The sequence below is a fragment of the Cimex lectularius genome, unplaced genomic scaffold (genome assembly GCF_000648675.2).
Source record: "Cimex lectularius strain Harlan isolate CLEC.00 unplaced genomic scaffold, Clec_2.1 scaffold10, whole genome shotgun sequence".
Classification (NCBI taxonomy): Eukaryota; Metazoa; Arthropoda; class Insecta; order Hemiptera; family Cimicidae; genus Cimex; species Cimex lectularius.
Window position 1 is genome coordinate 739060 of NW_019392665.1, and position 27174 is coordinate 766233.

Below are 27174 nucleotides of genomic sequence, written 5' to 3' on the forward strand. Positions count from 1 at the left end.
ATTTATTGTTAATACAAATGAAATGGTGGGAGGAACCCACTCCCCATTCCTACCCTTTTGTCCTAATACATTCGTGTTTCTACTTGTTAAAGTTTTATTGTTTTTTAAAACGCTAATCCACTTCGGACCCTATGGAAATGCTTGAAATCCTCTAACGCACGATCATCCTTGCTCAGGCGTGCTATGCAAATCCTCTAATCCCCCATACATGATGCTTTATGCTTGCTTGATCTTTAACCAGACTTTCCATTTTTAATCCAAAGATAATCCGTTGATATTTAGGAACCACTGGACCTTTTATTTACTAATCCATTAATCCTCTTCGAACCTACTGGTAATCCATCTTGCGATACTTGAAACCTGTTAAAAGTGGATAAATCGTAAAACCTTAATCCTAGTTTTATAATCACATGGGATTTACTAAAAATTGGGTCCAATGAATGTGTTAACATGGTGACTATTGTCTATTGTGCAAGTGCGTCAAATATTAATTTCAAATTAAGGAAAGTTATAGGAATACGATGGCAATTAGTTAAAATCAGGTTATGGCATTGTTACCATTTGGTGAGTCCGTTTCAAAATAAGCGGGGAGGTGGCGCAATGCAATTGTGTACGTGTTGAAATTCAATGATCAGGATAAGGTGAAGGTTACAGCATTGTTACATTGTGTTACCAACTGGATTTCAACATGTACTCCTGATATGCCGCGCATATGTCGTTATTAAAATAAGAAAAAAAGAGTCACTGCTACCCTTGGGTAGGGCTTATGAAATCACAAGATCGACCTACTATTGTGGTAAGGAGGTTAACTCAATTAAAAGGTTGGGTGTTTATTGAGAACAGTGAGAAGGTTACGCAAGAATAAGATTTACTGATTATGAGTGGGGGTTATCGATGGTTACCTCCAAGTAAGGTGGGTGGCTTATACAAACATTGGGAAGGTTATGCAAGCACAGAATTGACTGGTCGTGAGGGGATACAAAGGTATTTCTAAATGTGACCTCAACTAAGGAAGATGGGTGGTTATTGAACCATCGAGGTTACACAATTAAGAAATCATATTAAGATGCAGAGAGGTTGTGTTATTGCTACCCTGATTAAGATGGTGTTTATTTATTGTAGTTAGAGGTTATAACATTGCTGTTTTCCAGTGGTCTAGATTATTAACCAGAAACAAAATCAGTTGGAAGGTTACACCGAAAATGGTTGTATGTTGGGTTATGGCATTGCTTTAATTCGGTAGACGACAATTAATTAAAAGACAAAGGTTATACAACTAATTATGAACACTGGCAGGTTATGGCGTTGTTTTTTTTATAGAACCCTAAACCATTGGGAAGGTTATACCACAAGTATTTGATTATATGAGGTTATGGCATTGCTATCTTTGGGTAGGGTGTGATACTTATCCAAAAGACCAGACAGGACGCAGTTAGAAACCAGGGTGGTTATGACCCATCAGGCTATGTTGCAAAAAGTTAGATACGAAAGTCTAATTGCAAGTTTTATCATGATATAAAAAAAATCTGCAATGGAAAGTGAAGGTTACAAAATGGTTAACAATCAGGTTGTAATTGTTAAAAAAAAGGTTGTACCTAATTAAAACTTCAACCACACACAGATGTGGCGTTGCAACAAGGTTATGCCAGAATTATTCATGTTGTGAAGTTATGTTGAAATCAATCACTGAAACAGCAGGTTAGATAATGGCTACACGTCAGGTTATGTTGACAAGAGTAGCTTTACAAAAGACCTAGTGTAGATTGTTTACAAAAGACCTAGTGTAGATTGTAGAAGTTTCATCAAAACTTTGAAAATAAGGATTTAACAGTCAGGTTTCATCAGGGTTACACATCAGGTTATCTTGGCATGAATAAACTTTTTTCAAAAAAACAAGGCACATTGTAGAAATTTCATCGAAGGTAGATCGACAATTATTAAACAAAATTGAATTATTGACAATTATGGAATTTAAAAGTAGTCAGGTTATATTAGGGTTACATGTCAGGTTATGTTGGCAAATGTAGGCTTTTTTAGTAACGACCAATGCAGGTTAGACATTCTATCGATGCTTTGCCCTAAGCATCGACAATCGAGCCAAAAACATGTCAGGTTATATCATGGTTACATGTCAGGTTGACATGTGTAAATGTTTATAAAAGAGAAACACTTCTATATCATAGAAAGATGTCAGGTTATGTTGGCAAATGTAGACTTTCAAAAAGGCAAGATTATGCGGCTGTTACAAGAGAATAAAGCACATAATAAACAGACAATATATTCATAATTATACAGATTTTTGAATTAAATATAAATTAAATTATTTCAAAGGAAAAATTAAACAGAATCACAGTTTCTTCTACTCTCCGTCGTTAAGCCGTCTCTTTTCTTTCACCGTTTCCCCTTTTGATTGTAATGGCATTGTTCTTAAAAAAAAAAGGCCAAAAATTAATTAATTGTTAATTATTATTATATAAAAAATTGAAGGTACCACAGCCGAAATTGATGATGCCCTTTTGTTCGAGGAAGGCGAAAACCTTGCCGATCCCGTTGACGTCGCCGCAGTTCTTGAGCCCGGTGCGGGCGACCGTTTTTGTGAGGTATTTTGGAAAGAGGACGGACCATTTTTTCACTATGTGGTTGCGTATCTGAAAAAATTAGGGGGGAGGTTAAAACATGGATACAATGAAAAAGATTTATAATCAGGCGCAAGTCGGGGTTACAATATGGATGCCAGTACGGTCATATCAGAGACAAGGAATGATGCAAAAGATGGATGATTCACGAACACAGTATGCGGGAGGTTGGGTGGTGTACAACCAGGACAAGCGCTAACGGGATGAAGGATTAAAAAAGGTTACTAAATTGTTACATATCACGATAAGCTGAGGCCTACTAAACAAAAACTATGACACAGCTTGATTACCTCATCAGGTTATGCTGACACCCAATATACTTAAGAAAGGTTACCACATGGTTACTTGCCAGGTTATGTTGACAGCCAATGCAGTAATTAGTTATCTGTTAACAGCAAGGTTACTTGTCTAGTTATGCCTAAGCCTGAGCAAGTTTACCTGCCTGGTTATGGCGACACTTTATTTGGAGGTGGTTAAAAAAACCAATGAGTTACCAGTCTAAGAAAGATTACATGCCGGCTTATGCTGACAATACAGTAAAATAAGGTTACAGCATGGCTACCTGTTAAGTTATGCCAAAGTCTAAGGATGGTTATAGGTCAGGTTATGGGAAAGCTAGGTTACAATTCTAAAAAAAGAAAAAGCATGGTTATTGGCTACATGCCAGGTTATACTGACCCCCCCCCAATATTAAGAAAGGTTCTAACCTTGTTGTTACCTGTCAGGTTATGCCGATACGCAATACTGTTAAGTGACACCCAATACAGTTAAGTAAGGTTACAATGTGGTTACCTGTAAGATTATGGTATCGCTTCATGGCAGGTGGTAACAAGGTTACATCACTGTTATATGTCAGGTTATGCAGCTTGAAATGCCATGTTACCGACACAGAACAGGATACATCACTGTTACCATCTAACAGTGATTATGTTAATGAAAGGTTACAGTGCTGTTACTGACCGTCATGTAACGCCTGGCGCCTTTTCTGTGCTTGAAGAACTCGGGGAAGAGTCGCATCTCCTCCGAGGTTGGAACATCGGGGTCGACCCTGGTCCTCTCAGATGGGGGTGGCAGCGAGTATATCTCGTCCAGCGTCTTCCGAAGCGCGATCGTGTACTTGGAGTCGGGTAGACGCCTCCTTTCATTCCACCTTGGGTCGAAGGGTGGTGCATCACAGCATAGTGGCCGATCAAGCGTGGCCGGCTTTGGGAGGATTGGGGGGCAGTCAACACCCTCAATGTCAACTTCACACTCGTCCTCTATCTTTGTCACCCTGATCTGCACCAACATAACAGTTATAATTTTAAAAAAATCCTTCAATCAAAAGAAAAACAACGTACAATTTCCTCATATTTCCCCTGAAATATCGAATTGCGATTGAGCGTGAGCATACGACCTCGTATCGTTTCAAATTCCTTCTTTGTCATGGCTTTGACGCGCTTCTTCGCACTGTCAATTAAAAAAAAAATTAATTTATAAATAAACAGAAAAAAACATCATCCGCGTACACTTTTCTTTTCCTCCTCGCTGGGAAGTGCAAGCCCTGCACCATCAACGTCTGTGTCTCATGCGTTGCCTCATCCGTGTCCGCCTTTGATCCCAGGTCTCCAGCCTTCGGATAAAATACAATAAATTAATTAAATCGCAACAGATCAACCGGCTTCATCCATCATCATAACGTATCATTATGATCATTGTCACATAAAAATATAAAATTATTTTAAATTTTATTCAAAACCAAACGTTCGAATTGGTTTTTCATAATACAAGCAAAGTTATTAATAATATCATTGATGACAGACATTCTCAAATCGATCTGTATGAAGCCATGTACATCAAATAAAAACCATATGATAAATCTGTTAAGTATCCTCAATCATTGCTGATCCAATCAATAATGATCATGATCAGCGATGATGAATAATGAGTTAGTAAGATAGTAATGAATATCACATAGTAATTTTTTTTTGCCTGTCCATTGATCAAAGTTGACAGGAAGACACGTTAATGATTACTGTGACCTGTGATTAGGCGATACCCGATACGATTGATACATTTCAATAAATGAAGGACATTTTTTTACATGTCAGAGTGATCATCAATGACAATTCTTTATGTTTATTAGATCATCGCTGATCTGATTGATAATGAAACACTGGTCTCAACGTTCATGAAAGAACAAGTGGTAATGTCGATACAATTGTCATAATGATCATCTATGACAAATCATCAAATATTTTCTTGTTGTACTTTGTTCAACCCAACTTCAATAATCCAGACACGTTTGACAATAATGCCATCTAGATGTTATTTTACTCGTCATGATCAATGATGATGTGATGACAGAAACTGTTTCAACTTGCATTATATATTGGGCGACAGCAACTGTGAACAAAAGCGTATACATTTTAATAAACGAGGTTAAAAATATTTAAATGTTTTTATAATGGTCAGAGTGATCTTCAATGACAATCTTTTATGTTTATTGAATCGTCGCTGATCTGATTGACAGTGATGGTCTCAAACTCAATAAAAGAACAAGTTGTAAAGATAGTAATGTAGACTTTCTATGTCATTATAACTGTCATAATGATCATCGATGACAAATCAAATATTTTCTTGTTGTACTTTGTTCAACCCTATTTCAATCAGCATTAATCCAGACATGTTTGACAATAATTATACAAACGTTTATTTCCACTGGTCACAATGATCAATGCTGATGTGAATATATATTATTGCACTCTTGTCATTATGTATTCAGTGACAGCAAAAGTGAACGAAAGCGGATACATTTTATGTTGCTACACATGTCACATTGATCATTGATGACAATCTTTTATGATCAGGGACAAACAAACTTATATCTCAAACAGTTTGCCAATATGTTTTGATATTATACTTGTCCATAATATGATCAGTGCCGAAACGTTGTAAGAGCATAGATTGTTTCTATGTCATTATAATTGTCATAGTGGTCATCGATGACAAACTGTCGACGATTTTTTTTTTATCGTATTTGATACGACCCAATACTGGATTGTAAAACCAGCTACATTGTGTCAGACCAATGACGACAGGCTCGATCCGTCATCACCACTGATCAGTAATGACAAGTTTATAATAATCGAAATCCGTTACCTCCAGAGAGCTTTCGCCTTCCGCCGGGAGGTCCAGGTCCCAGAGGCTCAGGTCCGCCGGCCAGTCCATGGCATCGAACTCGTTTTGCCTGGATCGAAACAATTAATTATTTATTCTAATTGAAGGAATAATTAATTAATTAATCGTAGAAAATGGCTTACGTGTTGGAATTCAGGTCGAGGAGGTTGTCGATGCTGAGGTCGAGCAGACCGACCAGGTCGTCTTCGTCCATTTCTCTCGCTTCCTTTTTAGTTTTGTTTAAAAGACCGAAAAAATTTATTTATTATAATTAATTAATTAATTTCAATTTGGAAGGATAAATGTCGAATGAGGAAGGGGTGAGGGAGAGGCTCCACATATTTGACATCTATCGGCCACGCTGCCGGGAAGGTTATAACAAGGTTAAAAAGAAGAAACGTAAGTGAAAATTAGGTCGCATTGATTTTTTTTTTTTTTTTAACTCAATGATTAATAATATAAAACAATAAATTAATTAAACATAAATTAAATTTCAAAAGGATTTAAGGCAAAGCTGGAAAGAGAACGATTATGATGAGAAACTCGGTTTAAAATTTACGGAGGGGGCGCCGAAGGTGGAATAACGTTTTTCCCGCCGAATTACGAATTGTTTTATCGTGTCGTCTTACAAAAAAAGTCAATATTGACCAAAAAATTACTCACAATAATTTCACAAAAGCGGATATATTAATACATAACATATTCATACATAAATATTCTAAATAAAGGCTTTACATAATGAGCTTTCTTTTGATTCCATATACATATTTTCTTTAATTATTAATAGCACAGGTTATTAATTTTTTTATATTTTTATTACATGTGAAAAGTACCGGAGGCTGTGAATAATGTATTTTTAAATCTTTCTTCTATTATTTTATTTATATTTTTTAATATTGTGAAAATGGTTAAATTGAGAAAAACAGTGTTTTTTGTTGGGTAACTACTGTGAGTTTTTAGCTGTCCGTTTTTGTTTTCTTCTTTTAATACCGCGACCAAGGTCAATTTATGTCGGATAATTTTTGTTTTTGTTTAGACGAATATCTAGACAAAAGTCGTTTTTGTAGGGCTTTTTCAGGATTGGATCGGATAAAAAACCGTAAAGACTTTTTCGTTTTAAAAGACACGCTCTTTTATTCTTCATACATAAGCACTTATGTATGAGTGTCTTCCTCCGTAGAAGTGACCAACGGATTTAAGAACGGCACAGTCTGACGTCACCTTAGCGCAACATTCAAATTTATTCTCTTACATTTTTAATCTTTATATTTTAATTTAATTTTTTAAATTAATTTATTTTTTAATTTAATTTAATTTTAGTTTATTTTATTCATTTATTTGTTTGTTTTATGAAAACCTAGACAAAGGTCAATTTATGTAGGACAATTTTTGTTTTTGTTAAGACGAATACCTAGACAAAATTCATTTTCTGTTGGTCTTTATTTTTTGGTTTTTATTTTTTTAATTTAATTTAATTTTAAATGAAAACCTCAACAAAAGTCAATTGTCCCCATTGACGTAAGAAAAAATCAGTCATAGGTTTTTGTGTGGGTCGGCCATTTTTGTACGAAAACCTCGACAAAGGTCAATTTATGTTGAACATTTTATTTTATTTTTGTAGTTTTTGTACCAAAATGTCTCTAAAGGAAATTTATGTCGGGCTTCTTTTTTTATACGAAACCTCGACAAAGGTCGGACAATTTTTGTTTTTGTCGGAGGGAAATATTGGCAAAAATCTATGTATTTCGTCCATTGACGTGTAACATATCAATCACCGGGTTTTTGTCGCGTCGGCCATTTTCGTCGGGCAACTGCCTTGAAGGTTCCCACCCTCTTCGCCAGCGTTTCACCGTCGAACACCCGTGTCGTGCGACAAAAAAAGTGAATTTTTGTCCTCAAACAGACAAAAAAGCCAACAATAAAACCTTTAGACGAAAATTTCCAACTTTCCCGCCTCGGCCTTGCGCACGCCGGTCTCACTGTGCCTATTCCCGTTCGCGTCCCGGCCGCACCGAGCAGCACGGCCCCCTCTGTGCTTAGGCTAAGTAAGCAGTAAGTACTTGCCCTATCGAACTTGATAAGGACTTGAACAAGTATTAAGTACCGTCGTAGTAAAAAGCAAGAAAACCCAGGCGGTAAGTGCTTTAGGGAGGAGCGAGCCAACTCACCGCCATGTCTGAAAAGGTGAACTTCGTTTTTTTTTGTTATTATTTTATTTTATTTATTATAATTTTGGAAAAACTCGGGACTTTATTTTTGTGTGCTTAAATGTTTTTTGTTTGTTTTAATAGTGTTTAAAGGCGACTAAATGTCCGACGGACGAGCTCGCACCTCTGAACTGTGCTGTTGGAAGCCATGATGATTTCAATGAAGACATCAAGTTTGTATTTTTTCTCTTTTTGTTAGTTTTTGTTTTTATCTTATTTTTTTTCTTTTTAGATACGTTAATGTCATACCTGTACCTGGTCAGCAGTACGTCTTCAAGCTCTGCCTCCACCGAGACATCAAGAAAGGTTTCATCGGGTTCAACACGATCGGTCGTAAATGGGCCGGGATCTCGATCAATCAGGATTTGAAAGTATGTCATATTTGATAATGTTGATTGTCATTAATGACGGTTTATTTGTGTAGGTGAAACCGTTTTATTTTTCGCCGACATCAACGAGCCAGTGCCTCTGTTCGATAGTCCTTGAAGCCGACTATATAAGGAAGAAGAAGTAAGGTTATGTTATGGTTATATTGAAGGTTATTTGATTGTTTTTTTGTTGTTGAAAAAGTATAAACCAGTCGGAGACGTACAACACAGACGAGATGACTCAGAAGTTTTTGATGCAGTTCTCGGGTCATCCATTCACGTTGAACCAGGAGCTAGCATTCTACTTCCAGGAGGACAGGGAGATTCTTCTTCTGCGTGTCGTGAAGCTCGAAGCGGCCGACATCAATGCAATCAAAGCCGGGCAGGACGCCAAGCCACAGCCGACTCAGATGGGCCGGTGCCTCGGCGACACGATCGTCAGCTTCGTCAAGAAAGACAAGTCGTTTTTGAACCTCATCGGCTCCAAGACAGAGCGCGTATCCATCATAAACCCCAATTGGGACTTTGGCGAGATGGGTATCGGCGGGCTAGACATGGAATTCAACGCAATATTCCGGCGCGCTTTCGCCTCCAGGGTCTTCCCGCCTGAGGTTGTTGAGCAATTAGGTAAAAAAAAACTTTAAAAAAAGATAATTACTTTAAATTAATTTTTTATTTATTAAAGGATGTAAACACGTCAAGGGCATTCTTCTCTACGGACCTCCTGGTACGGGAAAGACGCTTATGGCTAGGCAGATCGGTAAGATGTTGAATGCCAGGGAGCCAAAGATAGTCAATGGCCCACAGATTCTGGACAAATACGTTGGCGAGTCTGAAGCAAATATACGCCGACTTTTTGCTGAAGCCGAGGAAGAGGAGAAGCGCCTCGGCGTGAACAGTGGCCTGCATATTATAATACTTGATGAGATGGATGCGATATGTAAGTCGCGAGGGTCCGTTGGAGGCAACACGGGTGTACATGACACGGTCGTGAACCAGCTACTTTCGAAGATAGACGGCGTCGACCAGCTTAACAACATACTCATAATAGGCATGACAAACCGTCGTGACATGATCGACGAGGCGTTGCTCCGTCCCGGCAGGCTGGAGGTGCAGATGGAGATTGGACTGCCGAACGAGCACGGCCGGGTGCAGATACTCAAGATCCATACAGCCAAGATGTTCGACTACGACAAGATCGCGAGGGACGTCGACATCAAAGAGCTCGCCTCCATGACAAAGAACTTCAGCGGAGCGGAGCTTGAGGGTCTCGTGAGGGCGGCGCAGTCGACGGCGATGAACCGGCTCATTAAGGCTGCCTCTAAAGTCGAAGTAGACCCAGAGGCAATGAAGAAACTTCGCATCGAACGCAGTGATTTCTTGCACGCGCTTGAAAATGACATCAAACCCGTTGAGTACACGTCAAATAAACAAATGACAAAATATTAATTTTTTTTTCCTTAGGCATTCGGCACTTCAGCGGAAGCTTTGGATCACTGCCTGGCTAGGGGCATCGTGAACTGGGGCAACCCGGTGTCATCGATTCTCGAGGACGGTCTTCTACTTTGCCAACAGGCCAGGTCAACAGAAACTTCTGGCCTCGTATCGGTTCTCCTTGAAGGTAAACTATCCAAATAAATTTTTACTGACTGTTATATACAATATAATAAAAATTAGTTGGCTTGTGTATACAGCAGTACTAAGGTGAACTGATTTGTATAAATAATATACATAGAGTAGTATTCAAAGTTAATCAACTTGTATATACAGCAGTATAATGTTGTTAGGCAACTTGTACAGACGATAAGTACAAACGTTAGTAGACATATATACAGCAGTACTAAGTTCTGTATATAGTATCAAAGTTGGTTAAGTTGTACATATAGCAGTACCAAGTACAGTGGTACTAAAGTTAGTTTATTTATATGTAGAGCAGTACCAAGATCTATATATACATAGTACTGAAGTTAGTTGTCTTGTATATGCAGCAGTACTAAGATCCGTATATACGTAGTATCAAAGTTAGTCGACATACATACAGCAGTACCATGATCTGTATATACGGAGTACAGAAGTTAGCTAATTTGTGTATACAGCAGTATCAAGATTTGTATATACACTAGTATAAAAGTTAGTTGACTTGTATATACAGCAGTACTAACGTTAACTGATTTGTATAAGTAATATAGTCAACTAATATACCTAGAGTAGTATCCAAAGTTAGTCAACTTGTATATATGACAAGTACAAAAGTTAGTAGACATATATACAGCAGTACCAAGATCTGTATATACAGTGGTATTAAAGTTATTAGATTTTTATGTAGAAGTATAATTATATACAGACCAAGATCTATATATACATAGTACTAAAGTTAGTTGTCTTGTATACGCAGCAGTACCAAGAACTGTAATACTTAGTACTGAAGTTAGTTGACTTGCACTACTACGATCTCTATATACAGTAGTGCCAAAGTTGGCCAACTTGTGAATACAGCAGTAGCAAGATCTGTATATATGTAGTACTGAAGCTAGCTGACTTGTGAATACAGCAATATCAAAATCTATTTGTACAGTAGTACCAAAGTTGGTTGACTCGTATATACAGCAGTACTCCACCATACGGAGACTACATATCTATTTTTACATTCATTACTGAATGTAAAATTATGTCATGTAATGTAATGTCATATATATCATCATCTACAGGTCCGCCAAACGCAGGGAAGACTGCGCTGGCTGCGATGCTCGCCAAGAACTCCGATTTTCCGTTCATCAAGGTCTGCACGCCTGAGGAGATGGTCGGTTACACCGAGAGTGCCAAGTGCAGCATGATCCGTAAAGTGCGTTTGAGATCTTTAAAAACAATCGTTTTTTTAATTTTTTTTTCTTTTGATTTTTCTAGGTGTTTGACGATGCATACAGGTCGCAATTGAGCTGCATACTCGTTGACAACATCGAGCGTCTTCTTGACTACGGTTCGATTGGGCCGAGGTACTCTAACTTGACTCTCCAGGCACTTCTCGTCCTGCTAAAGAAGGAGCCACCACGAGGCCGCAAGCTCCTCATCCTGTGCACCACGAGCCGCCGGCAGGTCCTCCAGGACATGGAGATGCTCTCAGGCTTCACGGCCGTCCTCCACGTACCGAATCTCAGTCGGCCTGAGCACCTCATGGCTGTAATCGAGGAGTCAAAGGTTTTTGACAAGAACCAGCTTACAAAGCTTGCAAAGAAAATCCATGGGCAGAGGTAACTTCTCATTTATAAAGTTCTTCCCCCCCCCCATAATATGTCGCCATTGTCTTGGTTCATATTTCATGTCGTTATGACCCAAATTCTTATTTTATGCTACCATTACTACAACAAGCCTGGGCCACATTTTATGTTGCCTTCACTATGATTCTATCATCTTTCCAACTTCATTGGGTTATGGCCCGTTAGTCATTTTTCATGTCACCATGGTCATGTGTAGTCTTTCATGTCCCCATGGCACTAATACATATTTCATGTCGCCATGACCCTGAATTCTATTTATTGGCACAATTTCATATTTCCTGATGGCACAACCATAAGTTGTAGTCCTTGGCATTAATTCATATTTTATGTCACTGTGGCACTAATTCATATTTCATGACAGCCTGAGTCATGTTCCCTAGCACTAATTCATATTTCATGACACGAGGTATGAGTCAAATTTTATGTTTAATATTTTATGTTACAATGTCACTAAATCATATTTTATGTCGCCAAGGAACAAATTCATATTTTTGTCGCCATGGCACTAATTCATATTTTATGTTGTCATGAACATGATTAACATTTTATGTTACCATGGCGCTAATTCATATTTCATGTCAGCATGACCTTAAGTCATATGTCACTGGCACTAATATTCATATTTTATGTCGCCATGGCCTTGTCGTACTTTATGTTGTCATGAACATGATTAACATTTTATGTTGCCATGGCACTAATTCATATTTTATGCTCCTATGTCCCTGAATCATATTTTTATGTTACCATGAACATGATAAATATTTTGATATGGATTCATATTTTATGTAGCCATCAACCTTAGTTGAATTTTATGTTGTTATGAGCAGATTAATACTTTATGTCACCATAGCACTGAACTGTATTTTTATGTTGCCATGAACATGTTGAATATTTATGTCGCTATGACATAGATCCGTATTTTATGTTGCCATGGCCCTTAACATATTTTATGTTGTCATGAATACAATATTTTATGTCACCATGACACCTGAGCCTCATTTTATGCTGCCATGAACATGTTTAATACTTATGTCACTATGACATAGATTCTTATTTTATTCTTATGGCACTAATTCAATTTTCATGTCACTTTTGAGTCATATTGTTGACAACATGTCGAGACCGACCTAATATAAGTTTTGTCTTGTGTTTTTCTTTTTCTCCTTCCTCGCAGGGTGTTCATCGGGATCAAGAAGCTCCTTGCCCTCATCGACATGGCCCGTCAGACTGCCGAGGACATGCGGGTCGTCAAGTTCCTCACGAAGCTCGAAGAGGAGGGCGGCCTGGGCGAGACCGGCATCCGTTAAAAAAAAAAAATTCCTTTTTGACACGGTTAGAAAAAAAAATCAAAAAGACAAAAAAATTGTATGCATTCCAGCTTTTTTAATTTTTCTATTACTTTTGTAAGTGACTGTGATTTTTTGATTCTGGTACTTTATTATTATTCTTTGAACTTGTCAAAAAACATATCTATTTAACATTTCTAACCAGAAAAAAAGAAGAGGAAAATGTTATATTTTATCGTTGGTAAATATTGATTTTATGTTTTGTTTATTTTTATCCGTTTCGTTGTCTTTCTAAGACTGCAGACGGGTTGAGTCTAGTCAAAACAAAAACAAAAAAGTCTGGTCCGCTTAAGCCACGACGGGCTTCATTTTTTCCCCATCTGGCTCGCTACTCATCCTACGGCCTCGTATGCATCTCTCATTTAATTTATTTAATTTATTCGTTATATTAAAAAATATTACATGCATATATAGTTTTTATAATACAGTTTTTTTTGTTTTTTTAATATATCGCATCGCATTTAGTCAAAAACAGCGCACTTAGAAGAAAATATGAAACGTGGCGTAGAAATAATAAATTAATTGACAAAAAATGTCTTTTTTTCTAGTAACACAATAAAAATTAGTGTTTAACAGTTATAAAAATTTTTAAAAAGTAGCATCTCAAATTTTGAAAAAAAGCAATAATAGTTTAAAAAAGCGCATTATATATAAAAAAATATACTATATATATATTTAAAATATTTAAAAAAATACATTCCATTGTATTATTGTTGTTAAAGAAAAATAAATTAATTAAACAATCAATAAAAAATTTAATTAGAAATAAAAAGAGAAAAGACTACTTGTTGAATAGTCGACCCAGCCCCCTCCCTCAACCCCTCCCCTCTCGATTCAATGGGGTGGTTTTATTGATCGACGCAATCCACCTCCCCCACTCGCCGTCCGTTTTCGGTCGGAGGGAGGAGGGGGCAGGTTACGGCACGGTTTCGCCTTCCCCGAGCGGGCACCCTCCTCCCCTTTCGACGAGACAGGTCCAGGTAAGGATATATTTATTTTATTATTATTACATTTCTTTTAAATAAGTCGATAAAAGCCTTGGAAGAGTTTGAAGTTTTTTTCTTACCGGATAAATCAGGATTAGATGATCCTGTAAAAAAAATTGACCCGTTTGTAATCCAGTTTGTAATCTCACGGGGGTGGACGGTATAAGATTCTAAACTATTTACTTTCGATTTTCAAGTAGTAAACTTATTGTGAAAATAATTAAAAAAATTATTTATTAACTAAAATAAATAACTCCTTCGGAGACAGCAATACAACAACATGACTCGGCACGTGATATAAAAAAAAAATTGAATTTAGTAAACGCTAAGATTTAATATTAATATATATTTTTTACCAAGGGAAGAACTCAATGTCTATTTTCCTAACGAAAAAAAACGGACATGGAGTTCTTATTTATTAGTTTTTCATGTGTATGTTTTGTCCCTCGTTTTAGTGCCAGTGTATTTGGTGTTTTCTAAAATCTAAGAGGTTATAGTCAAGTTTACATTTTTTACTTGACGCCGTTATTAATGCCAGAGAGGTTATAGTTAGGTTTAAATTTTTCCGGACGATAATTTAAATTTTCGAGAAGTTTTTGACGGTTTTACAATTTTTGCCTGTCGCCATTGGTAATGTTTCTTACGGCCATATTAATATCAGGGAGGTTGTAGTGTGGTTTACATATTTGCTGAAAGCCATTATTAATTTCTCAGAGGTTATACCTCTATACAGGACTCCATTGTTAGTTTGCGAGGTTATTCCTTTTCCGGACTCAATTGTTAATTTATGAGAGTTTATAGTCAGGTTTACATTTTACCGGACGATAATTTAAATTTTTCGAAAGGCTATTGACGGGTTGTCGATTTTTTCTTGACGCCATTTTTAAAATTTGAGAGGTTATAGTCGCGTTTACATATTACTTGACGCTATTATTAATATCGGAGGAGGTTATAGTCAGGTTTACATTCTTATTTTATGGCGTTATTAATATCCAAGAGGTTATAGTGAGGTTTACATTTTTCCGGACGATATTTTAACTTTTGTCGGTGTACAATTTTTACGTGACGTCATTAATATCAGAGAGGTTTTTTTAAATTTTTTTTTTATTGGCCTTATGATTTTGCATATTAGCCATGGTACGAATTCTTGTGTGTTCAAATTGGGGGGTTATCGGGAAAAAAGGGCCCGAGGCGACGGTGGGAATCGAACCCACGACCGCGGCGTGAGAGTCTCTCATGCTAGCCACTCGGCTACCGCGGTCCCCTATCAGAGAGGTTATCGCGTTTACATATTTTTCTGGACAATATTTTAAATTTTCGATAGGTTATAGTAGGGTTTACATTTGTGCTGGCCGGAATTGTAAATTGCTGGAAGGGTAGAGTCAGATTTGCATTTTTGCTGGACGCCATGGTTAATATCAGAGAGGTTATAGTCAGGTTTACATTTTTTTCTGGACAATATTTGAAATTTTTCGAGAAGTTATAGTAGGGTTTACGTTTGTGCTGGGTGGCATTGTAAATTGCTGGAACGTTAGGTTTGCATTTTTGCTGGACGCCATGGTTAATATCAGAGAGGTTATAGTCAGGTTTGTATTTTTACTTTATGGCGTTATTAATATCAAAGAGGTTATAGTGAGATTTACATTTTTCCGGACTTTATTTGAACTTTTTGAGAGGCAATTATCGGGTTTACAAATTTTACGTGACGCCATTGTCAATATAAGAGAGGTTATTGTAGGATTTACATTTGTGCTGGGTGGCATAGTAAAACTCTGGAAGGTTAGAGACAGGTTTAGATTTTATTCGGTCGATATTTTAAATTTTCCAGAGGTTATTGGGGGGGATTATAATGTTTGCTTGGCGCCATTGTTAATATCAGAGGTTATATTGGCGGTTACATTTTTTCTGGACACTATTTTTCCTTATTCGGGAGGTTATTGAACGGATTACATATGTGATGGGTGACAATGTAAATTTGGTGGTTATAGTCAGGTTTACATTTTTTCTGGATGTCATTATTTTTCCGTGAGGTTATAACCCTCACAATTCAGGTTTAGTCTAACCTTTTATGTTTTGTTGGACGCCATTGTACATTTTGGAAGGTTATAACCTCTCACTTCCGGTTATAATTTACATTTATTGCGGAATGGTTAGGGATAGTCTTATTCTTCTTAACCTTTTTTTTTTTTTTGTGGGACACCATTGTTATGAAAGGCTAAATCTCCACAGTTCAGGTTATAGCCTTAACCTTTTTTGTCCGACGCCATTGTTAGTTTTTGAGAAGTTATAACCTCACTGTTCAACTTATAGCTTAACCTTTCCCTTTGTCGGACGCCATTTTCATTTGTCCTAGATCATCCTGTCTTGATTTTTGCTGAAACTTCGAATTGTGGTAGGTTTATAAATAAATAGAAAATGCAAGGATTTTTTCGTTTTTTGTTTTATTATTAAATCATATTTACAGAATAAGAAAATATAACTCAAATTTATGTTTTTTGTTTATTTATTATATTACTAATATAAATATTTTGATTTAGTTTTTTTATGGGATAATTTATTTTTTCTTTCCAAGGCAATATATTTGTATATTGAAAGGAAAAAATATTCATATAAATGTATTCAAAGGGATAAATTCGTATAAATAATTAAAAATTGTATAATAGGGTTTTTTCGTCTTATTATTAATTATTGTGTATGTATATTATTTACAAAGATGATTTTTTTTTCATTATCCATCGCTCATCATTCGAGCTTCTTCTGCGCCTCGTTTTTGAGCGCGTTCCTCTTCTTCTCCTGGTCTTTCTTGTACGCCTTCTGGTAGAAGTCGAAGAAAAGGACGAAGAAGATTGTCGAATGGACTAGGAGGAAGGCCGCGATGAGCTTGGGATAGCCGCAGTCGAAGAAGAGCACCTGGGCCGAGTGGAAAAAGACGAGGGTGAACTGTGCCTGTTGGGGAGGGGGAAGTGAGAAGAGAAAAAATGTTAAAAATAAATTTATCGTTATTAAAACCGCATCGGGGTACCAGTTGGATAGTCGTGAGGTACTGCTTCCACCAGAGGTACTTCTGGTACTGGGGTCCCATGGCCGAGAGGAGGTAGTATGAGTACATTATGATGTGTACGAGGTTGTTGACAAGGTTCGAGAAAGTGCCGTGGCCCCCGGCTATGAACTTGACGCAGACCCAGGTCTCGATGGGCGTCAGCGAATGGTGATAGAGGTGGAGTAGCGTGATCTGGTTGTCCTTCTTCCTTAGGACGAAGAATATCTGGGACATGGGAAAATAAATGAAAAAGTTAGCGAAATTTCAATTTCAATTCATTTTGTGAGTTATTTTCGATCTGCAGTTTAGAATTAACAAAAAAGAAAAAACATGGAATAAAGTGAAGCGTATAAAAAAAATAGCCAAAGGTTTCAAAAGTCGAGATGTAAAGAACATTCCCCTACTGTTATAAACATGGTTTGAGGTTTCATCAAGGAGAAAACTGCTCTTATAACCTTTGTGTGCGGTTGCACAACAGGTTTAAACCTACTCTTATAACATTTGATGGAGGTTGCATCAACCAGAAACCTACTCTTATAACCTTTGTTTTAGGTTGCAACAGGTTTAAACCTGCTCTTACAACGTTTGAAGGAGGTTGCATCAAGCAACCACCTACTCATAACCTTTTTTGAGGTCGCAACAGGTTATAACCTACGCTTATGACCGTTAAGAAGGTTATAACATTGGTAACCTGCCATTTATAACCTTCATGGTAGATAGTAACGACCCATCTTAAATCTACTTACAATAACAACCTTAACCGAAATTCAGTCACTTGGGGTTTTATATCACGAATTGAAAATTCATAGAATATTCGATACAAAAAACAACGTTTTAAGCTCAGAGATAACAATTGTGTAACCTTCCTCGTGGATGTTGTAACAATGCCGGAACGGAACCTGCTACGCCATATTTGTCTATTATTATAAAGATTTAGCGTGGTTAGTACATCTTACTTAGTTTAGGTTATAACCTTCCCAATTCTAAACAGGAGGGTTATAACCTGTATTTTAAATTTTTCTCTGTGTAAATCTATGTGAACGTGGGGTTTCTCGCTATTCCTCATTTGGCGGCTTAAAATGTTATAAAAAAAGTCTTAAATTTTTATGAGGTTACTCTACAAGGTTATAAAATAAATTGCTTCCAATTTAGGATCATAGGCTATGAGGAATGATTATTTGTTATTTACGAAGACAAGGAATAATTACTGGGAGATTATAACTGTTAAGGGTTATAAAATTATCACCTTACTATAAGTGTTACTATAGTTTATGTTACAAATGTACATTGATTGTTGTAATTCTTCATTTGGAGAGTTAAGACCCTACTTGAAAGTTATGATTAGTTTTACAAAATGTTATAACCTTCCCAACCTTCGAGAATTAAGGTCTGAAGACAACTAATTTAAGGAATATCCTCGGCGGGTTGTATCACTTTGAGGTTACGAATTAACTTAAATGTTGCATACCAACTCAATAAGGTTATATATATTTACATTACATATTAAATTGATCAGAAAGTAGAAATAAACCATCAAACCTTCCTGCAAGTTACAATTCATTAGTTAATAAATTGTAACTTGCAGGAAGTTATGATGGTTTAATTTCATTTGCAACCTCACGATTTAGCCAGAGTTACAATTTAGCTAGGCTAGAACATCATTTGAAAAGTTGTAAATCTTAAATCCGGTGTTACGATCCTGCCGGAAGGTTACACGTAGTATATTGGTTAACATCTTCATAACCTTTGTTGTTATAAGCAGCCACAAATTAAGGTTATAATATAGTTTGATGAAATAACCTTCTTCTTACGACACGATTAGAGAGAACAACCGAATTGCGTTAGAAATATAATCGGCGAGTTATATCAATTAGAGGTGACGATCTAACGTGAACGTTATAAATGAAGGTTATGAATGTATAGTTGTAACCTTCCAATGGGTGCCCCTAATGGGATGGAACAATTGAATTGCATTGTTCTAAAAAAACTCGGTGAGTTGCATCACTTTGTTGTTACGATTTAACTCAAAGATTATATGCAGGTTATAAACGTAAATATGAAGGTTATTATTGTGTAGTTTGATGATATAACTTCAACTTACTGAACGGATGAGAGGTTACTATTTACGTTTTAATATAACTGAACATATAACTGTTTAATATAACTATCACATTGGAGGATACACACATGCTGGAAGGTTATAATGTACAATGTGTTACTTCCTAACCTTACCCTGACAATTTGACTTCGTACGAGTTACAACTTAACAAAGTTATATTCTTGACAAGCTGTAAATGAGGTTACGATCAGATTAGAATTTGCATAGTGTGATGAACTTTCCTAATCTCGCTCCAATTGACAAGGATGTATTTGCCAGAGTTTTAACTTTACCGGATTTTAAATGTACCAGAAAAGTTAGAACTCTTATATTTATTTATTATGCGTTATTACCCTCCTTTGCTTTTATATCATTCCCCCCCCCCCTACTGAGGTGAGACATTCAAATTGCGTTAAATACATACTAGGGTTGTATGCATCACTCTGAGATTACAAATTTCTTAAGGTTATTAATCTTGGCATTGAGGCTAGTAATATACTCGGTGTGCGGCATTGAGTTTATTATTCATCCCTAACCTTATAAACTTGTAAAACTTAATTTAGGTTATCTTTTCTCGTAGATGCTAACCGGAGGATAAAACTCAATTTGCTAAAAGTATACTCGGCGTGTAGTATCAATTGGAGGTTATTTTTCTACTTGAAGTTTAAATAAATTTACCTTGAATGTAAAACCTTGCCCATAAGACTGTTAACAAGAAGGCAAAACCAATTGCGATAGAAATATACTCGGTGGGTACCTTAAGTTTATTACACTATTTTAAAGTTATAAAACATTAGGTTACATGACGGTAATAAAGTTGTAGTTAGGATTGTACTTGAAGGGTATGATGTTTAGTAAGAGGTTATAACCTTCTCAATTGGACAATAAATACTTATAAAAAGGTTATAACCTTAAAATAAATTAAAACTTCTCACCGTGTCCATGAACTCGGTTAGCTTTGAGATGTAGTACCACCAGCACAGGTTGGCCATCTGGAAAAATACATATTTCATTTTTTTAGGTGGTGGTGGGGAATTGAAGGTTCTTACCCTCATGGCTGTGGGGTTTTGAGAGTAGTCGACGGGCTGGCAGCGGTAACTGTAATCAAGAAGCCAACCGCTCATCAGGTGCTGAAAGCAAAAACGATTCTTAAAGTTTCTTTCCATTCTGATTCCAATATATCTGATTCGAAAAGAGAAATCAATTGAAAAAAATATAAAGCAAGGAGGTTATAGCATGGTTATAATGGTAAAACAATGCTATAACCTCCCTTTGATGACGGTCTTTTGAGGCTGTTTTCAAACTGTAACCATTCGTAAGCTCCAGGCCAACCGCTTGTAGATTAGAATTAGAAAAAAAAGATCGAGATTTAAGAAGAAGGCGAAAAAAACCATACGAAAACCTCCAAATTCAGGTTTTGGTAACTATCTTCAAGATTTCACAATCGAATATAAAAAATTGTCATTGTCAATTCAAAATTTTTAAATATAAAGAATGGAATGAGGTTATAAGCCTCGTCGGTAACATGTGTATAACCTCCTTGTGTGTAGACTTCTAACACTGAGGAAGGTCGAATCTCTTTTAAAAATTTGATTACCTGCCCAATTTAACGTGCGAACGTTTTACGATAACACGCCAGATTGGTTACAAAACCGAAGTACGCTACGTACGCGAAATGCAATAGGATGTTTGAATAAATCTAACAATCAACAAGCAAGCGTGTAGACTCTCTAATTTATAACCTTCCCGCTTTTAACCTGCAATAATAAACGCGAGGAGGTTAGAAAACGGAGATAACACGGAATAGGTGTTACGATATTTAAATATACCTGGATAATAGCCCTCTGGCGTTTAGACTTGCTTATAACCAATGGAAGGTTACAACTCGAAAACCTTTAAGTCATAACCTGCCCGGCCGTAACCAGCAATTACGTTAAATTTATTGTGAAAAATTTCATTTTAAAACATTAATTCATTTTAATGGGCGTTTTCGAACGGAGAAAAAGTGTAACCTGATTCTTTGTAAGAAAAAAGGTTAGAATTTTTAAACCGGCACAACAAGCAATTTTTAAAAATTTTCGGTGATTATTAATTGGAAAGTTACAAAACTGACATGCTTATGTCAATTTAGATCAACCAATAAATAACAGAAACCTGTATTGAACCTGCCATCTTGCAAACTTCCGTATAACCCGAGAGAAGGTAAAGTATCTATAAAACTTGATTTCAAGAAATAAAAATGGTTATAACGTTACCTTCCTATCCTTTCACATCGGATCCTAATGAAATGGAGTTATAAATATATTCGGTTAGTATCACTTTGAGGTCACTATTTAATTTGAAAGTTATAAATGTTTAATATATTGTAATCTTCACCAATCTGACATTGCCTTAGCAACAGTTACAATGTAACAAAGATAGAAATATTCTTTAAATGCCATAAAACTTAATTTTAACGTTACGACGCGATTTGATAGTTATGGTTAATATTATTACCTTCCTAACCTAATGGGATGGAATAGCTAAATTGCTTTAAAATCATACTCGGTGTTGTATCACTTTGAGGTTACTATTTCACTTGAAGGTTATAAAACTTTCATTGAAGTTATAATATTCACCATGTGACAATCAAGCCAAGACAAAGTTCAATTTGTGTTCATGTACTCAGCGTGTTGTGTATAACTTAACTATTATATTGGAAGGTACGTTCCTTCTATTCGTTTCTCATCACACCCTGATAAGTGATGGTACAGGTTATGTTGTGGTTAGAATGGTTAACAGTTGTAATTCTTCAGTTTGGAGTTTACGATCATATTGGAAGGTTATGTTTCTGTAGTGGGATGGTATAACCTTCTTCCTTACTGTACCAATAAATATGATAGTGTTAAGGAAAATGGCAATTCTTAACAGAGGTTACGGTAGTGCTGGAAGGTTATATGTAAGTATTAATTAACAATTTTTTTTTCGTTAGGAGGAAAAAATACCCCAGTTGTTACATCGTCGCTGGATAATCGTTCTCTGACATTGGCCCAAACTGGACCGGTTCGCGAGTCAGGTACGACGTATTGGTACACCTGGGCATGGTTGAACGAACCCGACCCGTTGGGACACGAGTGTCGAAATCTTCCGGGTTCCGTAAGACAAAAAACCTGTCTCCAGCCTCGGGGTAAATAAATCCGTTTCATAACGACAGGTCATTAGCATACTAATCCAAATTAAAAATTATTATTATTAAAAAATTATGCTGCACTTTTACCAAAGCTGGGTTATGAAAAAATTAGGAAAACGAGAAAAGTAAGGAAAACGTTCTCCAAACGTCAAAGCCGCAAGGAGAACGTCAAAAGGGGGTTTCCACGTTGTTCTAATCTAATCGTACTACCATAATAGTATTGTCACGTTATTAGTTACGTATATTAGTTCGTAAAATTTATACGGGAACGTCGGGCAATATAAGGTTATAGGACGTATCTGTAAAGATTTTCCTATGGTTGGTAGGTTTCAGAGAGGATATCCCATTAAAAACCATGATTAATATTTTAAGGTTATATAACGTATCTGCGAAGGTTTGCTCTGGTCTGTAGGTTTCAGACAGGCTAACACCATTAAAACCCACGGTTAATTTTGTAATGTTATAAGACAGTATCTACGAAGGTTTGCTCCGGTCTGTAGGTTTCAGACAGGTTATCACCATTAAAACCCATGGTTAATACTGTAAGGTTATATTGTTTGATTGGTAGATTTCAGACAGGTTATCGCCATCAGACCCCACGGTTAATATTGTCAAGTTATATGACGCGTGTAATGGTTTATATCTGATTGGTAGGTTTCAGACAGGGTAACACCATTAAAACCCATGGTTAATTTTGTAATGTTATAAGACGTATCTATGAAGGTTTGCTCCGGTCTGTAGGTTTTAGACAGGTTATCACCATTAAAACCCATGGTTAATACTGTAAGGTTATATAACGTGTGATGGTTTATGTTTGATTGGTAGATTTCAGACAGGTTATCGCCATCAGACCCCACGGTTAATATTGTAAGGAAATATATATATAATTTAAACAGGTTGAAGAGGTTTTATAAAGGTTATTACAGCAATAAGACCTACGTAACTTTGGGAGGTTTCAGGTAGGTTATAAACATGATACAACGATTCTTCAATATCTTAATTTTCAAAGGAATCGGGAAGTTTGGAAGGTTCAAAGACTTTTTATAAACAAGCAAGAAAAACATGACATTTCCAAAGGTAATCTATTTTTGTACATAGAAGGGTTACTGTCAAAAGGTAACACTAAGGTAGATTCCGGACCGGTCATAGCCATGAGACCTTCACATAGTGAAGCTGCAGGGCTTAAGTATGATCTATTATGGTTTAGGACTGGTTGGAAGGTTTAAGTCAGGTTATACTCTGGCTGAAACCCACCGAGTATATTGGAATCAAGCTTATCCATCGATTGATCACAAGGTTACAGACTGGTTATAAATAAGCGAAATATTTTATTAAACATGGGTTTATGTCTGATTGGAAGTTTCAGACAGGTGAGAAACATGGTATAATTGGCCAATCTTCCAAGAAAGATATTGTCAGGTGACTATCAACAAGCTTTATTGTCCAAACGGTTGGAAAGTTTCAACCAGGTTATACGCTGGCTTAAACTCACCGCGTGTCAATTTGGGCGCCTGACTCATCCATGATGGGATCAGTTAAGGTTACAGACTAGACAAACGAAATCTTAGAAAAGAGATGGGAAGGCCTCTTACAGGTTGTAACATAATAACAATTCACCGATCTTTCAAAATTGGTATGCGAGCATACAGATCATGAACCATCTCAGAACCAGAATATGGGTTTATTAGTTTAGTTAGATTCAGATAGATTACAACAGCTATTGCATAGCGGGTATATAGTGCCTCAGTATATCCAATTTGGAAAGGTTTCAGACAGGTTTGACGCCGGCTAAAGCCTACAGAATATATTGAACTCGTGCTGGCAAGACGGATCAGTTAAGGTTATAGACTGGTTATAAGGAAGCTTTAGGGTAAAATATTACTTATCGATAGTTCAAAGTGGTTAACGAGAATTTACTAAGACGACCCATGCGACGTTTTGTCGTAATTTCACAACAAATGCTGAAGGTTACAGAACGGTTATCAACAAGCTTTATAGCTGTAAGAAATACAATGTAAGTGTTTAATTAAAAGTGGAAGATTTCTGCTTTTTTTCAAGGAGGGACGGTTTCACACAGGTTATTAGGATGTGTAAAATTTCAGAAACCATAAGAAAGAGATCAGTTAAGGATATAGACAAGAAGCCATTGGAAGGTTTGAGGCAGGTTATAATAGGATCTAATTGTGAGGTTTCATACTGGTTATAACTGTGCATAAGGTAGTCTATAATAGCTATAATGGAATGTTTCGGACAAATATTAGACGTGAGTACCCATGGCAAATTTTAAGAGAATAGATATAAGTTTTTATATGGGTGGTTTCACACGGGTTATAAAAATATAAGGTTACTTTTAAAAGCCTAATCCTAATGGGACACGCAATTATTGACGCATTCGGATTAAGCTTTATCACGCGTGTTTTTTTATTGTCAATAATATAGTCAAGTTAGAAGGTTACAGAATGGTGTAATACCAAAGAGTTTCGCACAGGTTTGTATGAGACTCCTTGGTTACTTTCAATGTCATTGTACTCGTGAGGTTTCACGAAGGTTATAACGAAGTAAGGTTATTTTATAAAGCCAAATCCGACTGATATTTATCTCTAATCTTATCTTTAGAAACTAGACTTTATCCAGTCTAGTTTTAGAATTTCCATTCGCCTGCTGTTAATTGGAAGGTTATACGATGGTTATAAGTATGTATTTAATACATTAAGTTATTTTAACGTGTCTTTAATGTCGGAAAGTTTCATACAGGCTAGTTTAATCTACTCAACGCCTTATTTTAAAGTTCATATTAAGAGGTTTCCCGAAGGTTATAAAGAGGGAAGGTTACGGTCATAAAGCCAAATCCCACGTGAGTTTCGTGAACCTCTGATTCAACTAGCTTCGACAAGCTAGTTTTTCACTTTTTGGTTTTCACAATAATTTACATTCAATTTGGCAGGTTAAATAATGGTAATACACATAAGGCTTTAAATCTTAAGCTTAAGCTCATTTGAACTTTATGCCGGAAGGTTTTGTATCAGACTTCTCGCATTCTTGAAACACGATTGAAAAAAGAGATTATTTGCGAGGTTTCAAGGTTTTTTTAATAATGAGATAAGGTTATTCTATGAATTTAAATCAGAACTGAGATTTCATAACCTCGAATGTTAAGCTTTATCCAGTCTGTTTTTTTAGTTTCCGAATTTCCATTCGCTACTGTTAATTGGAAGGTTACTAAATGATTACAAGCCTGGATAAAGTTATATTTTGTTAGGATTATTCTATAAAAATTAAACTCATCTAGTACAGGATAGCATGACGTGTCAACATTGATATAATAAATTCAACATCTAGTAGTGAGGTTTCAGTATGGTTAAAGCCTTGCATATAAGGCGTTAAGAAGGTTATCTATCGATTTGACAGGTGCGTAAGAGAGTTTGAGAATATTTGAGGACATTGTAATGTAATATTTACTGTTGACACTACCCCGACACAACCTGCACATTTATAACCTTGCCTCATAATAACTTTATAACCTACCATTGAGGCTATTGGACCAATATGTACATTTCTAATAATGCGTGTTAAAAGGTTAATGCACCAACTCATATAACCTCGCCACATGATTTTACCGTTTGTTAAAAAAAATATTCTAAAATTTTTTCTGTCCTGATTTTAATGGAAATTTGAAAAGTTTATAACCTGACTGTGAAATGTATGTATAACCTATCACGCGCGTTACTGCACCTGTATGACTTGTAGAGTCATTGAATACATATTGTTTACTTTACATTTTTCTACAACTTGCCCGTTTGCAACCTTCCTTATGGGAGGTTATGATTGTATAGGTATGATGTTATAACCTTGCTTTCGTATATTATTCAAGAGATAAGAGAGTTATAACTTAACTAGGCTAGAACATCACTTGAAAAGTTGTAAATCTTAAATCTGCGGTTAGGATCCTGCTGCTGGAAGGTTATGTGTGGTAAGTGGTTATGACCTTCCTAACCACCTTTTTCATCTGACCCTAGTGGGAGAGAACTGTCAATTTTGGTTGCACACAAACGCTGCGAGTTGTATAAATTTTGAGGTTACAAGTTAGCTTCAACGTTATGAGAATGTACAACATCATTTGTAACCTTTCCATCGTTTTTTGTATGACGGCGATTTCAGAAGGTTTGTAAATACGCTCAGATTTTATTAACTTTTGTGGGCATCCTGGTGTTTTTACTTGGGAGGTTTCACACGGCCTGTACCGGAGTTGAGAGGTTTCAGTGGAATTATAGCCTTGTACTAAGGCGTTACGGTAAGCTAACGATTCAGGATGTACGTGTGAGAACTCCATTACAACTTTTGAGTATATTGTGATGTTTTTTTACTTGGGAGGTTTTACAAGGTTATCACTGAGTGAGGGTAGATATAGTGAACATTCTGTGTTGTTGGATAGCTTTACTTGGGAGGTTTATCAAGGTTACAATTGGATAAGTGTAAAGTTACATCTAGTAGAGAGGGTTCTCTATGAGGCTTAAACCAGGACTTTTCAAATAGTGGCCCGTTTGAAGATCCAGCGCTAGATTCAACGTCTAGAGAAGTTTCAGTATGGTTTTACCCGTAGATCTAAGGAGTAAGGGCTACCAAACGTTTTTGCAGGTACCTGTGAGACTGTAAGACAACTTATGAGTACACTGTTTTTTTTACTTGGGAAGTTTTACACTATACCAGTTACTACATTACACTATGAAGCTTAATAGGGACATTTTAAATAGTGGTACTTATGAGAATCTTTGAAAACTTTTGAAGGTATCCTGGTGTTTTTACTTGGGAGGTTTCACACCGGTTATACCAATTGCAAGGTTACTGTGTGAAGCTTAAACTTAAGCGTTTGAGGTTTGAAGATTTAGCTCT

At 36.4% G+C, this 27174-nt stretch overlaps 3 protein-coding genes across 4 annotated transcripts in view; 1 reads left to right on the top strand and 2 right to left on the bottom strand.

Moving 5' to 3' along the window:
- Positions 1–2276: 2276 nt before the first annotated feature.
- Positions 2277–6168, bottom strand: LOC106667454. Its single transcript, XM_014395415.2, has 7 exons — positions 5939–6168; positions 5778–5865; positions 4145–4248; positions 3977–4085; positions 3597–3914; positions 2492–2648; positions 2277–2426 (listed from the first exon to the last, which is right to left on the bottom strand). The coding sequence occupies exons 1-7, from the start codon at positions 6007–6009 to the stop codon at positions 2392–2394; spliced, it is 882 nt and encodes a 293-aa protein (XP_014250901.1). The 5' UTR covers positions 6010–6168; the 3' UTR covers positions 2277–2391.
- Positions 6169–7596: 1428 nt separating this feature from the next.
- On the top strand, positions 7597–13581 carry LOC106667423 (vesicle-fusing ATPase 1-like). The gene is made up of 10 exons (XM_014395376.2): positions 7597–7979; positions 8087–8175; positions 8235–8373; positions 8427–8512; positions 8573–8997; positions 9056–9780; positions 9835–9991; positions 11079–11212; positions 11275–11618; positions 12820–13581. Exons 1-10 carry the CDS (start codon positions 7968–7970, stop codon positions 12950–12952), a joined length of 2244 nt encoding a protein of 747 aa, XP_014250862.1. The 5' UTR covers positions 7597–7967; the 3' UTR covers positions 12953–13581.
- Positions 13582–16529: 2948 nt separating this feature from the next.
- Positions 16530–27174, bottom strand: part of LOC106667329 (elongation of very long chain fatty acids protein AAEL008004-like) — a 93391-nt gene continuing 82746 nt past the window's right edge. For both annotated transcript variants that reach the window (XM_024225073.1, XM_014395213.2), the window contains 4 exons: positions 20165–20245; positions 20051–20107; positions 17000–17242; positions 16530–16923 (listed from right to left, as the gene is read on the bottom strand). In XM_024225073.1, coding sequence (XP_024080841.1) covers positions 16720–16923; positions 17000–17242; positions 20051–20107; positions 20165–20245 — 585 coding nt within the window. In that variant the 3' untranslated portion in view covers positions 16530–16719. The remainder of the gene's footprint in view (positions 16924–16999; positions 17243–20050; positions 20108–20164; positions 20246–27174) is intronic.